Source organism: Haliotis rufescens, unplaced genomic scaffold (assembly GCF_023055435.1).
Source record: "Haliotis rufescens isolate VD_foot unplaced genomic scaffold, xgHalRufe1.0.p SCAF_66, whole genome shotgun sequence".
In the NCBI taxonomy this organism is placed as follows: domain Eukaryota; kingdom Metazoa; phylum Mollusca; class Gastropoda; order Lepetellida; family Haliotidae; genus Haliotis; species Haliotis rufescens.
The window spans coordinates 297,904-323,426 of NW_025964357.1; the positions used below are offsets into that span (position 1 = coordinate 297,904).

The 25,523-nt window shown below is 42.2% G+C and overlaps 1 protein-coding gene across 4 annotated transcripts in view; it reads right to left on the bottom strand.

Moving 5' to 3' along the window:
- LOC124118191 (SPARC-like) overlaps window positions 1-16,422 on the bottom strand; it is a 37,908-nt gene extending 21,486 nt beyond the window's left edge. The window contains exons 1-4 of one of the 4 annotated variants that reach the window (XM_046480307.2): window positions 16,199-16,421; window positions 5,474-5,538; window positions 5,219-5,269; window positions 3,050-3,134 (exon numbers count right to left, since the gene is read on the bottom strand). In XM_046480307.2, coding sequence (XP_046336263.1) covers window positions 3,050-3,134; window positions 5,219-5,269; window positions 5,474-5,533 — 196 coding nt within the window. In that variant the 5' untranslated portion in view covers window positions 5,534-5,538; window positions 16,199-16,421. Of the gene's footprint in view, window positions 1-3,049; window positions 3,135-5,218; window positions 5,270-5,473; window positions 5,539-8,824; window positions 8,898-16,198 lie in introns of those variants that run through there. The other 3 variants (XM_046480304.2, XM_046480308.2, XM_046480305.2) reach the window with 3 other exon arrangements.
- Between the last annotated feature and the right edge of the window lie 9,101 nt (window positions 16,423-25,523).

Genomic DNA, 25,523 nt, shown 5'->3' on the forward strand with positions numbered 1-25,523 from the left:
ATGTATAGACAGAGACGTGTGACGTATAGACATAGACGTGTGATGTATGGACAGAGACGTGTGATGTATGGACAGAGACGTGTGATGTAGAGACAGAGACGGGTGACGTAAAGGCAGAGACTTGTGATGTATGGACAGAGACGTGTGATGTATGGACAGAGACGTGTGATGTATGGACATAGACGTGTGATGTATGGACAGAGACGTGTGACGTATAGACATAGACGTGTGATGTATGGACAGAGACGTGTGATGTATGGACAGAGACGTGTGACGTATAGACATAGACGTGTGATGTATGGACAGAGACGTGTGATGTATGGACAGAGACGTGAGACGTAAAGACATAGACGTGTGATGTATGGACAGAAACGTGTGACGTATAGACATATACGTGTGATGTATGGACAGAGACGTGTGATGTATGGACAGAGACGTGTGTCATGAAGGCAGAGACGTTTGATGTATGGACAGAGTCGTGGATAGAGATGTGTGACGTATGGACAGAGATATATGATTTATGGACAGAGACTTGTGATGTATGGACAGAGACGTGTGATGTATGGACAGAGATTTGTGATGTATCGACAACGATGTGTGATGTATGAACAGAGAGGTGTGATGTATGGACAGAGACGTTTGATGTAAAGGGAGTGATGTGTGATGTATGGACGGAGACTTGTGATGTATGGACAGAGATGTGTGATGTATGGACAGAGATTTGTGATGTATCGACAACGATGTGTGATGTATGAACAGAGAGGTGTGATGTATGGACAGAGACGTGTGATGTAAAGGGAGTGATGTGTGATATATGGACAGAGACGTGTGATATATGGACAGAGTCGTGGATAGAGATGTGTGACGTATGGACAGAGATATATGATTTATGGACAGAGATTTGTGATGTATGGACAGAGACGTGTGATGTATGGACAGAGATTTGTGATGTATCGACAACGATGTGTGATGTATGGACACAGACGTGCGATGTATGAACAGAGACGTGTGATGTATGGACAGAGACGTGTGACGTGAAGGCAGAGACGTGTGATGTATGGACAGAGACGTGTGATGTATGGACAGAGACGTGTGACGTAAAGACAGAGACGTGTGACGTAAAGGCAGAGATATGTGACATGAAGGCAGAGACGTGTGATGTATGGACAGAGACGTGTGACGTATGGACAGAGACGTGAGATGTATGGACAGAGACGTGTGATGTATGGACAGAGACGTGCGATGTATGGACAGAGACATGTGACATGAAGGCAGAATCTTGTGATGTATAGACAGAGACGGGTGACGTAAAGGCAGAGACATGTGATGTATGGGCAGATACGTGTGATGTATGGACATAGACGTGTGATGTATGGACAGAGACGTGTGACGTATAGACATAGACGTGTGATGTATGGACAGAGACGTGTGATGTATAGACAGAGACGGGTGACGTAAAGGCAGAGACATGTGATGTATGGACAGAGACGTGTGATGTATGGACAGAGACGTGTGATGTATGGACATAGACGTGTGATGTATGGACAGAGACGTGTGACGTATAGACATAGACGTGTGATGTATGGACAGAGACGTGTGATGTATGGACAGAGACGTGTGACGTATAGACATAGACGTGTGATGTATGGACAGAGACGTGTGATGTATGGACAGAGACGTGAGACGTAAAGACATAGACGTGTGATGTATGGACAGAAACGTGTGACGTATAGACATATACGTGTGATGTATGGACAGAGACGTGTGATGTATGGACAGAGACGTGTGTCATGAAGGCAGAGACGTTTGATGTATGGACAGAGTCGTGGATAGAGATGTGTGACGTATGGACAGAGATATATGATTTATGGACAGAGACTTGTGATGTATGGACAGAGACGTGTGATGTATGGACAGAGATTTGTGATGTATCGTTAACGATGTGTGATGTATGAACAGAGAGGTGTGATGTATGGACAGAGACGTTTGATGTAAAGGGAGTGATGTGTGATGTATGGACAGAGACTTGTGATGTATGGACAGAGATGTGTGATGTATGGACAGAGATTTGTGATGTATCGACAACGATGTGTGATGTATGAACAGAGAGGTGTGATGTATGGACAGAGACGTGTGATGTAAAGGGAGTGATGTGTGATATATGGACAGAGACGTGTGATATATGGACAGAGTCGTGGATAGAGATGTGTGACGTATGGACAGAGATATATGATTTATGGACAGAGATTTGTGATGTATGGACAGAGACGTGTGATGTATGGACAGAGATTTGTGATGTATCGACAACGATGTGTGATGTATGAACAGAGAGGTGTGATGTATGGACAGAGACGTGTGATGTAAAGGGAGTGATGTGTGATATATGGACAGAGACGTGTGATATATGGACAGAGACGTGGATAGAGATGTGTGACGTAAAGGCAGGGATGTGTGATGTATTGACAGAGACGTGTGATGTATAAAATGAGACGTGGACAGAGACGTGTGACGTATGGACAGGGGCGTGTGATGTATGGACAGAGACGTGTGACGTAAAAGCAGAGACATGTGATGTATGGACAGAGATATTTGATGTATGGACAGAGACGTTTGACGTAAAGGCCAAGACGTGTGATGTATAGATAAAGATGTGTGATTTATGAACAGAGAGGTGTGATGTATGGACAGAGACGTGTGATGTATGGACTGAGATATGTGTTGTATGGACAGAGACGTGTGATGTATGGACAGAAAAATGTTATGTATAGACAAAGATGTGTGATGTTTGGACAGAAATATATAATGTATGGACAGAGAGGAGTGATGTATGGATAACGTCTGGTGACAAATCCAGGTAGTGGTATGTAGATGGGAGGCTGTGGGCTGTAGGTAGTGGGCTGTGGTATGTAGATGAGAACCGTAGGGCTCCAGGTAGTAGTATCTGATACAGTTACGGGTGTTAGTAAAGACGTGTGATTTATGGGCAATGACGTTTGACACATGTGCATAGGCACCATGTTGACTGTGACATGTTATTGTCAACACTCACCAATTCTCATTCGCAGCCTCTTTTCTTCGGCATATACATCAACTTTTTCATCCTCGTCGCTCTCCTCCTCACCACCTTCTTCTACCTGCAGAAAAACTCCATGGTTATATGCCTATAATTACACAAAATTACAGTGCATTACACACCATCTGTAAGCACAATTTCCTGTCACCAATAACCACCAACAAAGGAAACATTTCGACCGTTATCCAACATAACCCAATATACATATTTGAACTGGACGCATTTAAACAATTCAGTTTAAACACGTCATATTTACAAACTCGTGAAAAGAATCGGGCAAAAGTTATCACAGGTTAGTAACCCCTCTGAAAAATACGTTTACAAACAATATAGTTACAACAAATAAATGAGGAAGTAAAGAATATAAGGAGCGACAGATTAAGAAGAAATATTTCAGTATAAACTATGAGCTAACCATTGCTAAATATGTACTTTAATTTTGTGTGATTATTATTAGTTTCTATCGTCATATGGGTAAAATGTAGGGTCAGTTGTATACACAATGCTGCCATTTTGTTCAATAAAACGGCCCACAGCCTCCTATCTACATACCATAGCCATCGGCCTCCAATCTGCATACCACAGCCCACGACCTACAGCCCACAGCCTCCCTTCTACATACCACAGCCCACAGCCTCCCATCTACATACCACAGCCCACGACCTACAAACCACAGCCTCCCATCTACATACCATAGCCAACGGCCTCCAATGTGCATATCACAGCCCACGACCTACAGCCCACAGCCTCCCATCTACATACCACAGCCAACAGCCTCCCATCTACAAGACCTTCAACCCATAGCCTCCAATCTACATACCACTGACTACAGCCTTCCATATACATGCCACAGCCCACAGCCTCCCATCTTTATACCACACCCCACGACCTACGGCCCACAACCTCCCATCTACATACCACAGCCCGCAGCCTTCAATCTACATACCACAGCCCACGACCCACGGCCCACAACCTCCCATCTACATACCCCAGCTAAAGGCCTCCCATCTACATACCACAGCCCACAGCCTCACATCTACATACCACAGCCAACAGCCTCACATCTACATACCACAGGCCACAGCCTCCATTTACATACCACAGGCCAAGACCTTCAACCCATAGCCTCCCATCTACATACCACAGCCCACAGCCGCCCATCTACATACAACAGTCCACAGCCTCCCATCTTTATACCACAGCCCACGACTACAGCCCACAACTTCAAATGTACATACCCCAGCTAAAAGCCTCCCATCTACATACCACAGCCCACAGACTTTCATCTACATACCACAGCCAACAGGCTGCCATCTACATACCAAAGCCCACGACCTACAGCCCGCAACCTCCCATCTACATACCACAGCCAACAGCCTGTAATCTACATACGACAGCCCTTGACCTACAGCCCGCAACCTCCCATCTACATACCACAGCCCAAAGCCTGCAATTTACATACCAGACAGCCAAAAGCCTCCAATCTACATACCACAACCCACTACCTACAGCCCACAGCCTCCCATCTACATACCACAGCCCACGACTTACAGCCCACAGCCTCCCATCTACATACCACAGCCCACGACCTACAGCCAACAGTCTCCCATCTACATACCACAGCCCACGACCTACAGCCCACAGCCTCCCATCTACATACCACACGCCACAACCTACAGCCTTCTGCTTCCCATCTACATACCACAGTCAACAGCCTGCCATATACATATCACAGCCCACGACCTACAGCCAACAGTCTTCCATCTACATACCACAGCCAACAGCCTGCCATCTACATACCACAGCCCACGACCTACAGCCAACAGCCTGCCATCTACATACCACAGCCCACGACCTACAGCCAACAGTCTCCCATCTACATACCACAGCCCACGACCTACAGCCAACAGCCTGCCATCTACATACCACAGCCCACGACCTACAGCCAACAGTCTCCCATCTACATACCACAGCCCACGACCTACAGCCAACAGTCTCCCATCTACATACCACAGCCAACAGCCTGACATCTACATACCACAGCCCACATGTCAGCTACATTTAAAGTATCTTCTACGGCCTAGGATCCTGTAGTTTTCATTCTAGTTATCAGTACAACCATATAGGTTGTAGAGTTGAACTCACATCATCAGCTATATCGCTTTGTACATCCTGTCTCTGTTGTCGCCTGCCTCCCTGTAAATCATAGTTACCTACATGATCAACACATAGTAAACACAAGGGCAAACAAACTTCAAGTCAGTATATTCATAGGAACAAACAGTCTTTTTTCTTTTGCTCTATGTAAATATACTCGAAATGAATCATTGAATCTTGTAATCATTGAATACATACGTGTGACATGATCACCATGTGTTACTAAATGACTGTTCTTCTCACCTTTGCAAAGACAGCAGAGAATATAACAGCAAGCAGGGCGACCAACAATAAGTGTCTCATTGTACCTATAACAATAAAACAGTGAGTCATCAACCACAATACTTGTCTCTTTGTGATGCAGCATCAGACTTTCAACTTTCGAATAGTCGCCTTTCCCTTTATGTCGAGCAATATTGCTGCAGCGCCAGCCTTTGGTGTGTACATTTCTGTTCGGATTGGCAAAGTCAAAACAAGGTAATTTGGCCAAGAAGTTTAACTTAAGCTTCAGGTATATCGATGATCTGATATCGTTCAATAACAATCAAATAGCCAATTCCCTTCCACTGATTTACCCACATGAATTAGAAATAAAAGACATCAGTCAGACCGCCTCATCTTTTTCATATTTAAGTCTATCCATAGAGAGTGACAAAACCCTCTCCACAAGACTGTATGACGAGAGGGATAACTTCAACTTTCCAATAGTCAACTTTCACTTCATGTGGAGCAAAATTCCAGCAGCTCAAGCCTTTGGTGTTTACAATTCGCAACTTTTGAGAAACAATCGAGCATGCTCTTTCTACGAAGATTTCAAAGAGCTTTGAGCGTAGTTAGGCGTGGTGTTAAACGTTATGTAAATAGACATATTACTGTAGTAATTATATTAAGCAGTAATATGTGTCTTATTGGGAAAAAGCAATGTAACATCACTATCAATTGAACAAAAACTATGCCACTTCCCCAACATTTTGTCTGTGTTGAAATTCGCGTACAATCTCTTAGATTATTGCTTTCTTGATATCTCTAAACCGTTGACTAATTCCGATTGCTTTGCAATATGACCAATCCTTTTGTTTTGCTCTCAAATTCATTAAACATTACATTAGTTTTTCTTTCTGCTGATTGAACATGAGGGAGCCATCGCTGAGGAAGTGCGTGAACAGTATGGGTTAGGCTATGTGATATTCTTTTCCCAATCATTTTATACCCCTGTAAATGTCTGGTAAAACGTGTACGTGTACGTGTAATACTATCTCTCTAAATACAATATCATGTTCAAATTTAACACCCTTCATGAAACTAAGCCATACACTTATGACAAACATCCACATAAGGTATAGGAATAGTTCAACCAACTGATTCTGAGAAAAAGTATAAGGAACTTTACTCTTAAAAGCACTTCAACGTTAATTTGCTACAAAGATCTCTCGTTATTTGAACAAGAATTGGTGCAGAAAATGCAAGGGTTTACGACTTCGATGTCAAGTGCCAATAGTGATGCTTCTCACAGACATCAACATGTGCACATGCCACGTGCTCTGTGGTTTTGAACATTTGATTTTTAAAAATACCTTTAACAAAAGACTTTGCGATAAAATCTAATTGATTTGAAGAAGGTAAGATGTTTTTCTAAGACGACACGTAGATGCCAAGAAGCATGGTAAGTGTAAGTGTCTTTACTACTCGGTGTCACAGGGACATGTACCTTTAAGTAATCTGTCACAAGAAAGAAAACACTCTTTGACATGCTGCAGGTCCCCGGCCCTTGCCTCAACTGTTCCGGTTTTGACTAGCCAAATGGAGGATAGCACTAGTTAAAGCGGCAAATGCGCTTGCCCTCCGCCCGTGTCCAGTTTTGGTCAACTTGAATTTGTTTCACTATCATTTCACTATTGTAAAACGATTTCTTGATCATCCTACCGATAGCCTTTACTAATGTTACTCGAACCATTTCTTTTCAAAGTCAAGCTGGGTTTCTATGACAACTATATGGGAAAACCGTTTCTATGCCAAAGCTCCCATTAGTAGGCAGATATTGTGATAAAACACGGTGGCAGGAACCTGTTCAGAAGGGTCTAACATGGTCTTTTGCACCTACTTTGATGACAACATTTCCTCTTTGATGACACAAACTATTATTCTGTAATATCGCCAAAAATGGAACAAATATGTCCCCCACATCCAACTACACCTATACCAAATTTCAATACATTTTGAGAAACAATATACTGGGTTTCTTAAAATTGCTGTTGTGGTAGCCATGTTTAACATCGGATCAAAATCTTGTAAGCAGGTTTTAGAAACACAAGAGAAAAGGCCATTCACGTTCATGGTCACTGAGTTTCAGACGAGATATCGAAAAGTAACAAAATATGTACAAAACATGTTTAACTGAAAACCACATACCAATACCAAATGTAATGATGATACATGCAGGAATGGCTGAGAAATGGACATTATTTGGTTACCATTCGGTTACCATGTTTAAAATCCAATTTGGAATTACGTGAGCACTCTTTAGTACAAAATATGTAAAATATAAACATCACTCCCCGCATACATCCCATTACATCAAAAAAAGATATTAGATATTTCTTCCAGCTACAGCTACAAAACGAAATGTTGTTTTTTTATTTAAATATATAAGCTCGAATCTTTTAAAGAAACACACGTGCAAACATATACTTTTTGTGGCAGGCAAATTCTTTTTTTTCACCAGACTGAAGCATAATTTTCGAGTACAAAGTATGTTTTTCGATAAAAACCCAAACGAATTAGTCAATCAAAGTAGTTCCGGAAGGAAGGAAGGGCCAAGCATCAACTAATCAAATTCCATGCAAGTGTCATGAAACGAGTTTTATGAATCTTTTGTACAAATTCTTCTCTCTGTAAACACTGTAGACACATGCAACAGAATATCAACTGGCGATGATACATAAACTACGTTTTTATAACCTGAACTGTAAAGTTTGAGTAATCCGGACCAAGATTGTTATACCACGGCAGCATCCTAGTCAAGTGATACACTAAGCTTGATGGTAAAATCATTAGTGTGGAAAGTCTTACCATGCTTTAGATAGGTTTAGATAGCTTAATGTTAATGTCACCACTTCCTATCTTATGACATTAAAACTGTTTAAAAAGAAAATCGAAACTTCTTGTGAATAATACGGACAGTAAACAGTTTCATGTCATAAGATAGGAAGTGGTGACATTAACATTAAGCTATCTCAACCTTTCTAAAGCATGGTAATTTGGTGCAACTTATTCTGTGAAAATAAAAGTGCAGAGGTAAAATGAAGATCAGTATTCAAAATATCCCCAACTCATGGAACATAAATGATGAGCCCGATCATGTAGTAATAATAATATACTCTGCATAAAAAGAAACGCAAAAGTAGTAAATATTTGACAGGGTGTTGCCGAACCCATACATTAAATTAATACCAAAAATGAATTGGCCATTTATACATGGAATGGGATTGATTTGTGTGGAAAGAATGAGGCACTGCAGAAATTTGGTGAAAAGATGGCATGCAGGTGCAAAATCATCACAGTTGGGTTTTCATTTGCATGCCATCACAATCTTACAGCAAGTGAACAGCGAAAACATGCCACGACTGACGAAAGCCCAACGCAGCAACTCCATCGGCCGTCTGCAAACAGGAGAATCATCTTAGGCGGTAGCCAGGTTTTTCCGCGTAGCATCAGGCACCATTACAAGACTGTGGAACCGTTATCAGACACACGGGGCAACACGTGACCTTCCCAGATCCGGTCGACCACGTATCATTAATAGAGCACAGGTCAGATTCATATGCTTACCTCAAGAGCGTGAAAGAACCACCACGGCCACCTCTACAACTAGACACTGAGGACTAAAGGTGACGTCACTCACAAAGGCAGCATTGTACAGATGCTGTCGGAGGGGTTTGGCTTTGGGGCCTACCTGCAGGGCAAATGCTTTCAGTGGCAGATGCCTGGACCAGTAGGTTGTGGATGGAACAACACGTAATGTGACCCTCCCGGAGCTGTTTCCCGTCGCACTGGCCACCCAGCTTTGGGGCAAGCAATTAGTAAACAAAAATGTCCAACTGCGACTGTACATTTTGTAGCGGATAAGCTGTCAGCAGGATTTTTTCAAATCTGCTTGCCCGTCAGGCAGCAGAAACCCAGTCACAATAGATCTGCTTTGTGAGGTCACCAACTATCTGTCACAGGATATTCGTCCTTATAGCCTTCTTCGGGTTCTTCGGGGTTCTTCAGGTTCTTCGGGGTAAGCGAATTGGTTCAGAAACCTCCAACCAGGTTGTTCCATCCACAACATAAGTATATGTGGCAACCCCCAACAGCTTACAGACTATCTCCCACACTCCAAGGGTGATAAGTCCATTTTCGGGATATCAGTTACAATGTCTCCCATACAAGGTAATCCGCTATGTCCCGAACCAGAACACCATGATGATTCCAAATAGTACCATTTTCGTCTATTTTTCCGTTCTTCATTTGAAAGTCACCCAAGGTGTTGTAATCGCACTTAACGCTACTCGAGCGGTTTCAATTTGATTGGAATGTTGGTGGAGAGTTATTTTTAAGCGTTCGGTTTCAAATGAAATTTAGAGACTATCAATTCGGTCTAATATTAATCTTATTTTCAAACACAGTACATTTATCTCCATTCTACCATGACCGATTTAAAATCGAACTTTTTCGTTCCGCGGAAGACAGTGCGTAATCTGGCATGGAACGAGATGGGAATTGACTTAGGTAAGCGTCTTTCGTTGTGTTTTTTTAACAATGTAACCTAAAAAGATATTCGTCAAAGGAAAACAAACAACTGTTTGTTCAATGCAACAATTTTGTACGTTGTAAATAAGTAACAGCTTGGTTATCTAAACCCCCCAAACACGATAGAAACCAGCTTACTGTACCCAACACTGGCCGGACCTACTTATTTTCTGGGAAGTTTTTGTTGACAGTTACCCAGTCTGAAATTTAGACAGAGGCGGACGCGCCAGTTTTTACATTTTGTGCAAGATTGAAATGACAGTGGATGATAATTGACTGACTGTCGAATCTGAACCCTGCAGAATCGAAGAATAGTTCTTTTTCTGATCGGCCGACGAGTCAGTGTTGTAACTCAATAAGGACTCTTGATTTGTATGACCAGTGAGTTGGATGATTGCACGTGCCTCTATCCTGGCATGCGAGTGACAGTGGTGGCCCTAACGCAATGATTTGTGTAAATGCAACTAACTTTGGATTCCTTCGATTTTGGATTGTTTTCATCATTTGGGACAGAGGATTGGTTTTAAAGTGTACCAACATGGATCACCAGCAGTGACAGTTTCGCAGGGAAGATGGTAGAATTCTGGTGGTTCAGTTTTGACATGTGTATTTTGAATGATGCAACGGGGCACGAGGGAAGCGTTTTGCCCGACTCCAATACTGCCAGCCCCCCTTGATGGCTTTTGGTGGATTGGGTTATTGTGATAAACTCTATCCCAACATCATCTGATTCGACGACAGATTATTTGTGTAATTGCGCAGTGAAACGGTCATAAAATCAGACGCATTTTTCAATCCGAATTGATGATGTCTAATTTCATTGATTGTCCAATCAAATTCGAGTATTTCACGTAGTCATAGTAGAATGCCATTTTAACGTTGAAACACGACGTTGTTTCAACATTGACATCTGATGTTGATGTCGACATTTCCACATCATCATAACTTTTAAATCAAACAAAACATCACTGAAATATCAACGTTGAAGCACAACATTGATAAAACATTGTTGTGCCTGCTGGGAGATTTGTTTTTTCTTTATTCAGACTGTGGATTCCGGGTAAAAATGAAGGTCTCCAGCAACCAATGTTTATCGTAAGAGGCGACAAAATGGATCGGGTGGTCAGGTTCGGTGACTTGGTTGATTGCATCCCAATTGCGTTAATCTATGCTCATGAAATTAATCACTAGACTGTCTGGTCCAGACTCGATTATTTACAGACCGCCGTCATATACCTGGAATATTGCCGTGCACAGCATTAAACAAAAAAAGAAAACAATGACAAATCATCCAGGATTTCATATGTTCTGATACCACCGTTTCCGCTAGGCGCAATTGACACTTATTTTGTATGATTTACTATGCCGCGTGAATGTTAAATAAAAGGTCTATCTTCATTATTGATTTGTCATGTGGTAGTTTCAGAAGGAGTTAGTTTTTAAACATGACACGTTTTATTTAGTACTCTGATACGTTTCGACGTATTCATAGTTTCTCTCTCTCCCATTTCTGCTGAATTGTGCTTAAATGTCATGCCAAGTAAAGTGAACGTTGTGTTTGACCAATCTAATTTCCAGTCCATGTACGACCATTTAATTTTGTGAACCTATCCATATTATCTTAGGTTTGCTTGTATTAATGTGTAATCCGAAAAACGTGAGTGGCGTTCCTTTGTATGGCAACAAGTAGAAAATGTCTCGACAGTAAATGTGATTGCTAAATCAAGATACAGCCAGCTGATTAACATATAAAACAAAAGGGGATGGGGACCAGTGCCTGCAGAGCAACAATAGGGACTTCTTGTCCACGGAAACACACAGTGCCGTATTTAGACTGTGTGTGTTCCTATCTGTGTGGCCACAATTTTCGTGACTTTGCAATCTGAAGTAGATTCACCCAGAAAACAAGTAACGGTACCAAATGAAGCTTTATATAAAAACAAATGATCTCACAGGGATATCACTGACAACCTCGAAAATCGCTGACGCATACCCGAGAAGAAAGGTATTGTGAAGGAGACTTGAGAAGGCTGTGAGACAGCATGCATGTGTTAGCAGATAAACTGGATATATATAATGCACACGATGATGATCAGGTGTTTATAGAGAGAGTACACAGAGTTGGTCGCGGGAGAGAGGGGGTTCAGTACAGACTTATTGTTGTAAAGATTACACGCAACTAGTCCATGTCTCTCAATTTGTCCAGAGCTCGATTTAACCTTTAACGAACACCACTGAAAGTTAGTGAGGACTATAGTTTCACAGAGAAAACACCACCTGTCCTACATGGTGAAAGCCTGCAAAGTGGAAAAGGATCATTCTTTCAATGTTGACAAACTTGTTGTTGGTACCAAATCCTATGATATTGATGTTAATACTGATAAACTCATTAGATTAAAATTCAAATGGGGTCTTTGTCTGGGCCATTATATGTACCAGCAAAGGCAATCAACCCAAAGTAAGCATAAACTTTTCAAATCTTTTAAATTATTTAAATAGAACAATCACTCGTTAGGCAGATATAAACAATGTCAACATTGAAAATATATTGTGAGAGTATCCAATCATAGTTTTGTGGAAAACATGGTGTCGCTCCAGTGCTCCAGTGCAGTTATGGTAATTTGCTTCCATCACTCAAAGTGTTCCATACATGTGGAGGTACGGGGAAGGATTGTGGGAAGGATTGTGTATATATAAACTAGTGTCCAAAAGAAACGATACCAACTTATTTTCAAAATTGTTTTTTACTAAGTGAATTGTCAAGTATGAAAACATGCCAATTCGTATTGCACATCCCAAACACAGCATAGTCGATAAAAAATACCGGGAACACGTGATCACTTCCGGGAAAAAACGTAAATTTCGTGAAAGTGACATTTCCCTCTCTAGCATGTTCTGCACGTGCAGAAAAAACTGTATAAAACGGCTGATCAGACACGTTGATATCACAGCAACAAAAAGAACACAAGATATGCCACGTTTGACAGCCATCGAGAGAGAGAGAGCCGTTGGAATGGTCCAACAAGGAGCGTCACACGTCGACGTCGCCAGAAGATTGGGCTGCGCACGCATCACTATCACCAGGTTGATGCAGCGGTTACGTCAGACAGGTCAGACGTCAGACAGGCCCAGGAGTGGAAGACCACGAGTAACCACGCCCCGTGAAGATCGTTACATCCAGGCATTACACCTGAGGAACCGCACCGTAACAGCGACGTCCACGGCGGCTACAGCACTGGGACACAGGATCAGTCGACAGACCGTCTACAGGAGACTACGCAGTATGGTATCCGACCACGTCATCCCTACCGCGGACCGCTCCTGACGCCTCGACACCGGAACAACAGACTGATCTGGGCCAGGCGAGTTCGACGTTGGCAACGGCGGGACTGGGCACGTGTTATGTTCTCTGATGAGAGCAGATTCCTCATCTTCAGAAACGATGGACGGCAGCTTGTATACCGACGATTTGGTGAACGTTTGGTGCCTAACTGTATCCAACAGGTCCGCCCGTTTGGAGGTGGAGGGTTAATGGTTTGGGGTGGCATATGTGGTGACGTCAAAACGATGCTTGTCGTAATTCGTGGAAACCTGAATGCACAGCGTTATCTTGATGACATCCTACGGCCTGTTGTGGTGCCCTTTATTCAGCAACAGCCTCGTGGACTCCTTTTCCAAAATGACAATGCAAGGCAACACACAGCAAGATTGACACAGAACTTCCTTGCCAACGCCAACGTACAGGTTTTGCCATGGCCCGCATGTTCACCGGACATGAATCCCATCGAGCACTTATGGGACCACCTCGATCGGCAAATCCGACGTCGCCGTGTGCCTCCAGTCAACGTCCAGGACTTGGAACGATGTCTCCTCGAGGAAAGGCAACGCATCACTCCCAACGTCATCAGACGTTTGACGTCATCAGTCCGTAGGCGTGTTCTGGCATGTATTGATGCTCACGGTGGACATACCCGCTACTGACTTGACTTTGAGACGTGTGGTGTGACATTTCCCGTTGTTTCTGTGATCAGTGCTCTAACGAAATGTTCATTTTTCGACCCCACCCATCTTTAAAGGCTTGTCATATTGGTTGTACAGATTTTATTGAAATGGAACTTTTGTACAGATGTTGTAAAAGGATTTCTCAAAAGCATAACACCAATCCTAAACTTCTGCATTGTTTAGTTTTTCTTTTATGTCGTTGCAAACAGGTGGTATCGTTTCTTTTGGACACTAGTTTACATATGTTCTCTTTTTTTGTCTGTGATGATGTCAGGATCACATGTGAAGGATGCTGTGTATTTATTATTGTGAAAGGAATTCGTTAATCCTGATAGATATATTATATTAGGAACACTATACATTCACCTGAATATTCTGCTCATTATTATAGACAGACTACAGACAGCCTGGACCTGCTGGAGAATACACTGCATGACATGGTGACCTGCGAAAAGCTCCTGTATTTATTTCATATCTTTGCCAGGATATGAAGTACGTTGATGATATCATCATACACACATATTGCAGTCATGTCTAATAGACGTTTCGATAGTGTGTTCAAGAAATGAGAGTACAGTCCAGTTCATATGGTCACTAAATGAAGGATATTGTTGACTAAGTTGTGTTCAGGCTATAATATATATATATATATATATGTGTGTGTGTGTGTATGTGTGTGTGTGTGTGTGTGTGTGTGTGTGTGTGTGTGTGTGTGTGTGTGTGTGTGTGTGTGTGTGTGTGTGTGTGTGTGTGTGTGTGTGTGTAAAGTGTAATTTGCAGTATGCCAGATCCGCAGTGGAACTTCAATGTGAAGCACATGGACCGCTCCCCGGCAGACGGTGGTGGAAATTTCCACGCCCGGATTCAAACAATGCCAGACAAACCTGACCGACATAACCAGATTGCAATACTGTATCCGCGACTTCTCAGCCAGATTTAGTTAGGTGAATGTCGATCCTCTCTGTATTGGCAGCACTGTGTCGACACTTCTTCTCCAAAATACAACATTGGAAAATGATCCGTCACAATATAAATATCCTTAATAGGCTTTAGAATACGTATATGTGGATGTCTTTCTTCTTTTTCTTTCTAGCAATTGGGCTTTCTTTGCATTATTACGTCACAAATCAATAGCTCAAGTTTACTAGTTAATGACTATCGGGAATGATTAAAACTGCAAAGTGCATGTTTTTACATATCACCAAATTTTGTTCATTTAACGACCACGATAATAATAACACCCACATCTGACACAACCATACCAACATTAAATATCTTGATATTCTTGAGAATTACTGAGAAGTCGTTTATTCTTGTGTGTGTCCTCTCACGATTGTGTGTCGTTGTTACAGAGACCCCCCCCCCCCCCCCCCCCTGCGATTACACGAGCTATGTTTGGACACATAGATATGTGATGACGAGAGACTCTGGGGTGATCTTTGGGTTTTTGGTAGTATCAGTGTCAGGAGACGTTTTTTTGTCATGACAATTGCACAGATAAGTGTAAGAAATTTTAAGATAAAGTCATTCGCCCAGGGATACAAACGTAATGTGAAAAAACAGAATCCGATTAATTCATAACGACACACTCTCCACCGACCGACTTTAACTTTTGGTGGACGGTTTGTGCACTGTTCCTTTTTTCAACGAGTCTATTTCAGTTAGTTTTTGTTCTTTTAGCAATAGTGAAGACTGGAATGGCGGGTAAAAATGTCATCATATAAATGTCATCATTATATATACTGACAATCACTTGACTCCCACCAAGACGATGGACAAATATAAAGCTCATGACACAAATTCGTGAATATCTTGGGATTCTTCAAATCAAGTGTTACCCGATATAGCATTAGATATTGTTCCACCATCTGCACATAAGCATTTCCGAGCAACACAATTGGACAATGTCGGTACCAAACTAGACTAACGTACTTTATACTTGATAGTATCTACCATGCAAGATGTTAATACACAGGTTTACAATGAACAGTATACAGAACAGCAGATATGGCGGAGAACAGACCTACTGTTATACAGATGTCGGGACATGTTTAAATTCAATCGTAGCAGTTAAAGTAAATAGACTAAACTCCCAGCGCAAGTGCCAGAAGGCATATAAAGTACAAGGATGTCTTTTACAAGAATGATACACAGAGAACCAGAAATACGACTCACCGGCCTGGGGACTGGTCCGACTTCGTCTGAGGTATGCTCCTTCACAGCACTTTCCCCTTGATAGCTAACACTGCGACGTTTTCGGTCGCCTCAAACTTTACCTCGTCTTGCCGCTTCTAACCAAGGGGGCGGAGTAACATAGCTATTTCCTCATTTCACGTTTGTGCTTACTGAGCGTTAAGACCTATTGGGTAACCATGAAACACCTCTTTCCACCACCAGACATTCTAGCAAGTACACGTTTTTGCTTAACTAGGTAGCTGAGAGGCACGTTGTTACCATGGCAACAAACTCTTATAACATGGCGTAATTATTCCCATCATTTCTTTCTTTTCGCAGGTTGGCACCAAATAGAAGAAGTATTCATTGACGTGGGAAAGTATGTGAGAGTGGTGACGGCTACATAGATAGATAACTGTGTCGGAAATTGTGCTCTTGATAAGAGTAAAGTTGGTGTTTGATATATATATATATATACAACTGTCTATTTCCTGGGGTTTGTGAGGCATCAAGCAGACTGAGGCAACAGGCAGAATGCCACTACGCCAGTGTATGATGGTAGATAGGGCCGGGTGGATATGTGCGACGGTCTTTCATTATCAGGGTCCATCCCCAAACTAAGTATACCATGTACGTGTTTGTTATAGACACTTAAAGACGCTGCACATTCCATTAGTGGGTATGCTTGACTAGCTATCATATAGCTTAAAGACATACACGAGTACCATCGGGAGACATCGTATACATGGGCTTCTGTCGGCAAATGCGTGATGCTTATCAATGCACTGCCAAACGTTAAAACACTTGGTTGCAGCAAACATATTAGACATATTAGGATAACTCATCACATTGCCACTAAATCTGTCAACTTATGATGTACACGATGGATGGTAAGTTTTATTCAAGAAAGGAAAATAGGAGCTATAGAGACTAATCAAAAAGTATGACTGATAGTCATAAACTGAATATCTCATCATCTTTTATCTTTTCCCTACATTTCTTGGCAAACTGCACCACGAGTGTGACATCACTCTCTGTCGCTTCTAACCAGGACAATAATATGCACATGCACTTTTCTTAAGAAGATAACATACGTTGGTTTTGGTAACATGAAATTAACATTGAACCTGATTCTATATATACCAAGCAAAAAAAGCATACACGTTAATAACACTCATGAAATACGTTCCATATCCAAGGGTTGACAACATGACGAGAACCGTGCAATCGCATTACCCCTGAGATGCTACAAAAGAAAGTAATATGAACAATGTGACGAAGTAATGAATTCGAAATGTTGAAATGTCTCTTCCAAGCACAGCGTCTGGATGCAAGGAACGAAGTATTTAAATATTCAAAGGCAAGATTTTAATCTGAATATGTTCTATACACATCAAAAAAAGTTAAGCACCCCCCAGACATTTTCTGTATAGTAAATAAGAATAACAAACATGATAAAATTATGTTTGTAAAGAGCAACCATCTGAGAACAAAAAAACAAAACAATTTTGAGCCAGAATGAAATTTTGATTGGGATATGGTTGCCCAAACACCTGTACTCCACAACACAACACCCTCTATAAGTACACCACTGCTAATCTGGAAATAACGATAAATCATTGCACATAATGAAGAGAAATGTGTATTAACGTCCATTAATGACATTCGCGTGTCAAAAAGTTTAATAAGGGGAAATAGCGCCCATTCATGATGCAAAGCTGTGTGGAGGGGGGTGGGGTGTGTGTGTGTGTGTGTGTGGGGGGGGGGGGGGGGTCCATTGCCTGCACTCTACGCCCAAGAATGTCCCGAATGTGTTGTATGGGGTTAAGATCAGGACTCAGGCCAAGGCAGTCGCAATGGCGTTGTTTGACAAATATGCAGTCGTAGCTCTTGAACAGTGGGATCTAGCGTTATCGTCCATGAACAGGGGTCTTGATGCCAGAGGGTGGTTGGCAAAATGGGGAACAACAACTGGTTCCAGAACTTCCCGGATGTAACGTTCACCATTGAGATTGCCCCGTATAGTACAATCGTGGGACATGCACCCCCATATCACCACGGAGCCACCACCAAACGGAACAGTTGGTTTAATGCTCTTGGGGGTGTATGCTGTACCTTGGTGCCTCCACACTCTCGTTCGGCCATCATTCACATGCAGCTGAAACCTGCTTTCATCTGACCAATGGATACGCCTCAATGTTCTGAGGTACCACCCTTGGTGTGCCAAACACCATTGTAATCGCAGTCTCCGATGACGTTGTACCAGTAGGGGGCGTTTGACGACTCTTCGGGCCTTCATTCCAGCAACTCCTAAACGATTCCGCAATGTTTGGCCAGACAGACGTCTATGGGGTAACCAATTACGCCTCAGGTAGGTGCTCGTTGCAAATGGATTTCTTCGCACTAATCGCAGTAATATCCTGTTTTCACGCCCTGACGCCACAGGAGGGCGTCCTGTACGTGGCAGGTTCTTTACTGAATGGGTTTCGGCGTGTTTTCGCTCTAGTCGGCTGATTACTGAGTAATGGTAACCCAGTTAACGTCCAATCGCCTTGAAAGACATCCCTGCGGCATACATACCAATGATTCTCCATCTCAGTGCTTCACATAATCTCCTCCTTGCCATTTGGCGATTACACAAAACTGTTGACACTGTTTTCAGTTCCAGTATTTGCTGCGCGAACATACTGTCTTTTGCTGAGTGCAAGAGAGGCATGATGCACGTGCAAAACACGGGAAACTGGGTGGGCGCACGGGTGGCCCAGTCGTCTAAGGCGCCGCAATTCGCATTGCAGCGTTGCGTCCCTTGGTCACGCCGAAAACCTTTCATTGTGGGTTCGAATCCCGGTTCGCCCGGATTAGGTTTCTAGGTTTGTCAGCACCATAGCCGTGCTAAAGAGTTTCATAAGAATTGTAAACGCCTGAAACCTGCATCAATGCAGGCTTTCCTCCCACAATAAACTGGCACGCTGTTTCATCACTGGAATACTGTTAGAAGCGGCAGTAAACCCAAATCACTCACCCACTCACCTACCCTACGCACTAATATCAAGGTTCTTTGGTCCTTATACTATAGACCGTAGAGTTAGAGAGACAGGGTATGTTGTTTACATGCCAGATGGGGTCGAAAAAATAGGCTCTGTCACATGAACGTGCTGAGGGCATATCCAAAGAGACAAGCCTTGTTGTAACGTTACTACATCTCCAGAGGATAACAGGATGGTCGACATGAAGCTAACCAACAGCGAAATCTTGGTTTACTTGAACATCAAACTGCAGAAATCAACTTAAACTCAGTGAGACGAATTAGAGAATTCGCCTTAATCTTCCCTCATGCCCGAAGTGTGACAACAGCCATGACTCACCGTGTGGAAATGGGAACCACCCCAACCATGCTATACCTGAACAGGCTGAACCCACAGAACCGAGGGTACCTGAAGGCTGAGGTGGACTACATGCTGAAACATGGCATCATCAATCCATCTAACAGCGACTGGAGTTCACCGGAGGAAGTCCATCAACAGTTCAGTGACTGTCATCCATTCCCCCCTATCAAATGATTGCACCGACCATGTCCAACACTCTAAGTTCTCAACCAAGCTCTGCCCATTGAAAGAATATTACCAGATTCATCTTACGGAACGTGCGAAACGATGAACTCCACGCGTACCTCGAGGATGTTGTATTGGATCCACTACCTGGCAAGAATACCTACACCTGCACCAATCTCACCGTTAATCTGGACTGAGGTTCAGGCACAGGTAACGTTCCAAGGTCACGTAGCAGACCTATCATCCGTAGTCCCCGTTACAGCCAAAGGCGACGGTATCCTCGATTTCCATCAGCCTACCATAGTCCCCGGTTTCTAGGGATGGCTGGTTCTACCAACGGTTCTGCCCTGAATTCGCCTCGGGTGCCACTCCCCTTACCACCCTGCTGAAGAAGGACGTAAAGCATGCTTGCCACCTGCTGAAGATGATGCTGTGCTCATTGCCAGTGTTTGCCGCTCCCGACTTTGATGTTCTCTTCAAGCTGCTGCATGTCAACTGGAGCAGTCGCGTGCTGTGTCTCAATCTCAGATACGTTGTTTTATGAGAAAAAGGTGTTAGACAAATGTGTTCCCCAGTCTTAAAAACAGTAACTGTTTCCATTTTTGCACCTGATTGATAGTCTTCACTCGATTGATCTACATTGCTTTCCTCACTGCTGGAAAGGCTTTTTTGACTAACCGCGGGCTCATATTGACTTGGACGAACATGTGTAAGGTCATTGAGCAAAACTTTCACGTTTTCATCGGTGTCATTGTCTGATGATGGCATTGTCAGGTGATGCCATGGCGAACGTTAGTATTCTACTGAACACTATACAGAAACAGTGATCGTCTGTAAGTTAACTCTCCACTATGACGTCACGTCACGTGATGACAACTCTTCTCTTTAACCCTCGGTAGTTTCCGGAATAAGAGTAGGTTATAATGTTTCTGGTTATGACTATTGATGGGAGTCAACCGCTAATGTGGAGAAGTTTATAGATTGTCTTCCCGGAGACGGGAAGGTCAGGGTTCGATCACTGGCCGCGTCATACCAAAATACATTAAACGATGGTACTTGTTTTGAACGTACCTGGAACTGGGCATTGAGGGGATTAAACAAGGACTGGTCGGACTGAGAGGGGTATCCATGTCAAACTGCAGCATGGTCTCACACACATGTACGCGACATTAAATCTCATATCCCTCACTTTTAATGAATAGCTGAGATACCCTTCTAAAACATCTCGACAGGGAAAGATAAGAATACTAAAATATTTCGCACCTGTAAATAAACAGAATGTGGGACACCTAAAGGTGAGCAAGAAGACTTTGTATCTGACTTACAGCTGTGAAAGGAAATCCAGATGTTAATCAGTAATAAGAACATGTGGTGAATGTTTCTTCGAAATTAAAAGGAGAAGTCCTGGTGAAGCAGGGTAAATTACAGTTGCTAAAAAAGGTATCAAAGTTGATAGTGTTGGCGGGCTGACATCCAAAATGCAGACAACATTTGGCGAACACAAATGGCGACCTCGCCATTGATAAGTGGCAGTAGGTGAACAATACACCGATCCGATTCATTTGTGATGACATCAGGAGGTCTCTATCTATAACTGAAAACGTTAAGACTACCAAGAGTCAATGTATGGAAGATAAAAAGTCTCCTTCGCAACGCCACGGACCGGGGAACCAATGAGCATCGCAAATATTCAGGAAAACTGACAACTAAAAAAGATATTCACCTTTATACTACGCTTCCCTCGATAATTGGTCTAACAGGGTTTGGCATGACCGACTCTGCTACAAGTTGGTATACGTTTGGAATCACTGGCAAAATATGGAGAATTTTGCGTTTATCATACAACTCAATGGAATCGTGTGTTAGTTATGCTGGATTTAAGAAGTATTTCTTTCAAACAAGGAGTTGGCCAAGGCCGAGTCATATCTTCATGTCTGTTTACCTCCATATCAATGACCTACTGTAACACCTGAACGATTGAGTTTATGGACAATGTAGATAAACACAACTTTACTGATCCGCACGGGATTGCAGAAACTACGACATTTTACTGCCACATATACACATTCATGGCAGATAGAATACAATGCAAGTAAGAGTGTTAAATTGCCCTTTAGATGTACAAGGAAGCTGACGCCACCTTCAAACCAATATCTAGGTGAACTCAGATTCTGTTATATAAGCAGTAGTATTTATCAGTGCAGATATCTAAGACATCAATATCAAAAGTGATGGTATGTTTGGCAAATCAAAACGTATATTTTCTCGACTGTGGGACAAGAACCGTCAAATGGGTGGGGTTGCAATGAGACCTTGGTGTGACAGGCCTAAACTAGCGACATCTAGACAAGATCGTCTCATTACATTAATTGCACTATGCAATAGATACAAATCTTCTCCTGTTAACAATAGAGAATTCAATACAATAACAAGAAAGCTAATTTCAACATCTGTCGTTAAAAAACAGCTCCATGCAGCCCGCCTGAAAGCAAGGCGTCCTGTGAAAGGCGTGACCCTAACAGCTTACCGTAGCCGGTGTGACATTGAAAATGGACCCGCGTTGAAAAGTGACCCGGGAGTCAGTATTCAACGTTGGATACATACCCGGTCTCAATTTTCAACAGACCAGGGTCAATTTTCAACAGTTGAAAAGTGACCCTGTCAGCTTACCAAGTCGTTAAATAGTGACCCGGGCCTCGCGTTGAAAAGTGACTCCGTTGAATTCTAGAGTAAATAAAAAGATCTAATCTTATAATCGATGAAATCTTTGTTAGTGTTTTTATCTAGGTGTTTCTGAGTGCGTATCTGTAAGCTTGCATCAGTTGTTTTACGTACATGTATGTTTTTTTGAGTGCGGTAGAGAGAAGGGTGGGGGCGTTTCATGTTTTATTAAAACGGGAATAATCTCGATATTCAAGATTGACTGGACTGGACATAACTATAGATCTATACACCCAAAAATCGCCGATACAGCTTCTCTTGGATTTTAAACTTATTGACACCACATTTGCTGCAGATCGAAGGAAGTCAAGCAATATTGCTCATTCGATTTCATTCGTAAAGAGGCCAAAGTGTCTTTTGCAATGGTTTACAAATAGCTATTGTCAGTGGTTTTATAGTCTCTATGTTTCAGCTGGTTAAATCAAGGACGTATGTCTTGCATAGATTTTCGTGCATATCAGTTTTGTTGATATCGGTTAATATTTTACAAAGATGTCGGCTACATTGATGTTTGCCGATGTTTGTCAACGTATGTTTACAGAATCCTCTCATCCATGATTTTAAGCAAAATGTATATTTCAAACCTTGCCGACTTTTTGATGTTTATTCTGCTTACCAGAAGACTCTGTTATCTTTGGCAACATGTCTAAATTGGTGCAAATATTTATCAGTGTGTTCGGGATGAGGGTTGGATGTGACACGCATTTATAGACATGTGTTAACGTATACGTATACAAATTGCCATGGTTCCTGGCTTTAGAAATGTCCAAAAATGTGTGTGCATGTACAGCTGTTTTGAGCGCCCAGTCACAGCCAGTGCGTACGCTTGCACGTGTGTTATGTTTGTTTGATTGAGTTTTACGTGGCTTCGGGTATTTATTCAACCCTAACGCCACGGTGGTTTCAATGGGGCACCAGTCTTCGGGCTGAACGAAAGTGGCTACCTTGCTTTTTGTTCGGTGCCTTTGTTAGGGTCCATCACTTCAACACTGGAACCCGAACATCTGTTGTTCAAAACGAACTGGTGTTTCATCATTTTGAAGATTCTTCATTCCTTGAAGTGTTCTAAAATGTTTGTCCTCCAAGTTGCCTAAAACATCTACATGTATATGTATACCTTTTTCAGGAACATATTTACTAAAAGATATCAGATACATTAAGTTCCAAAAGTTCTCAGATTCATCGTTTTTATTACAAATCTCAGAAACAAAATTTGAAGTTCTTCGATGTATTTGTGAAATATTAAATCAATTTATTATGCTGTCAAGAACAATCGTCATATGTACGCTCATCCGTCTACTTCGCGTCATAAGAAAATGTTCTCACAAACATATATCCTCAGAATTCAAACGAGTAGGAAGCGTATTAGTGTCACGGTGGAAAATGTCTGCAAACATCTACGTTGATAATACTTTCAACTACGTTTTCTATAGTTTCATCTACGTAGATGATAATCCTAGTAAATGATACTTTCATATACAGATAATACTTTCATCTACTTACGTTGTACTTTCATATACGTAATTGTTTGTGGAAAAATTTCACCGTGGCACTAATAGGCTTCCGTACAAACGTTTACTGAAAAATCGGTACTATGGTTCTCAGGAATATCGACACTCAAAAGTACTGAAAAAACAAAGTTCCCTGGGACAAACATGTATATATGTGACGTTAAAATAAACCCAAATGGTCTCGGAATCGGAAAAATCTATTTTCGGAGTTCCAAAAATCTAAACTAGACAGTTTTCTGAAATAACCACCTTTAAGTTTTCCATGAAAGATCTCTACTGTACACGTCGCTATAAAAGTGCAATAATCTTGGACGCGACGTTAAACCCCATTTCACCTCACCTCACCTCACCTCACCTCACCTCTCTACTGTAAGTTCACAAAACGTCATATACATCGATTTCAGATACATATATCAATGCCTCTGAATCATAAATCAGCGAACTTATTGCTCTCAGAGCCATTAGTACCCTTGATGTTCTGAATACGTATCACCACAAAGGAGATTGAACAATGTAGCGTCGATGTCCGATATTACTGACTCTGTACCTGGGACACTGAAGTGCAGATCCGTAAATTTGTACACATACACATGAGCGCTGCTATCCAGACGGCGCATTTTGGCTTCATCCTCATAGTTGTCGCAAACTATTGCGTTCAGAGTGTCATCAGAAACGTAGTCGGTGTATTTCTTGGGAATGTAATTTTTTACACCAAAGTATGGTTGGCGGACGAATTGTTCTAATTGTGGTTCCTCCACACTGAGAACTGGAACAAAGTGAGCGCAAACATTACTTAGATAGATGCACTTTTCAGGCACTGAACTCTCATTAACCAATGGTGGGTACTTGAGCCATGCAAAGTTCGTCAGTCCATCCTTCGTACCGCACTGACTGTACACATAAATGGTCGTTGTCATCATCGTGGCAAATATACTAATTTCTACATCTGAACCCCATGTTCCAATACTTGACATGTTTGCTTCATCAATGTAGCGATTGACGGGTCTTGAGTCAACTTTCCTCATCAAGTCTTCTTGAGTATTTCAGAATGGAATTTCGAACAACCATGTGAAGCTTTTGCACACCAAACAACAGGTACCTGAATGCTCTGAACTGACAATTCCCATCGCCTCTCATTGACACAGTTCCTTTTGGCTTACAAGATCTGTCCATCATACCAAATCGTTTCATTGTAGGTAAACTGTTTTTAACACTGATATTAAAGTATGATGCCTTCTCCTCTTGCCAGGTATCGTCCACTGGATAAAACGGTACATGGTCCTGTATACTCTCAGTTCGCACGAACGCAACCTTCTCTGGGGAACTAGGCCAGCTTGTACTATCCACTCCAGAACTCGCTTCATCCTCTGTTTGTTGATTTGTTTTGGAAATTTCGTCTGGAACGTCGACAAATTCATCGGGTGACCCTTCTTTGAAAGTGCACTGTTGAATCTTGGAATCGTGCAGCCACTTTTGTTTTTTTCTGAGCTTTGTCAATGTTCTTCTTTGCGACATTTCGCAGACTCCAAAGAATCATCACCA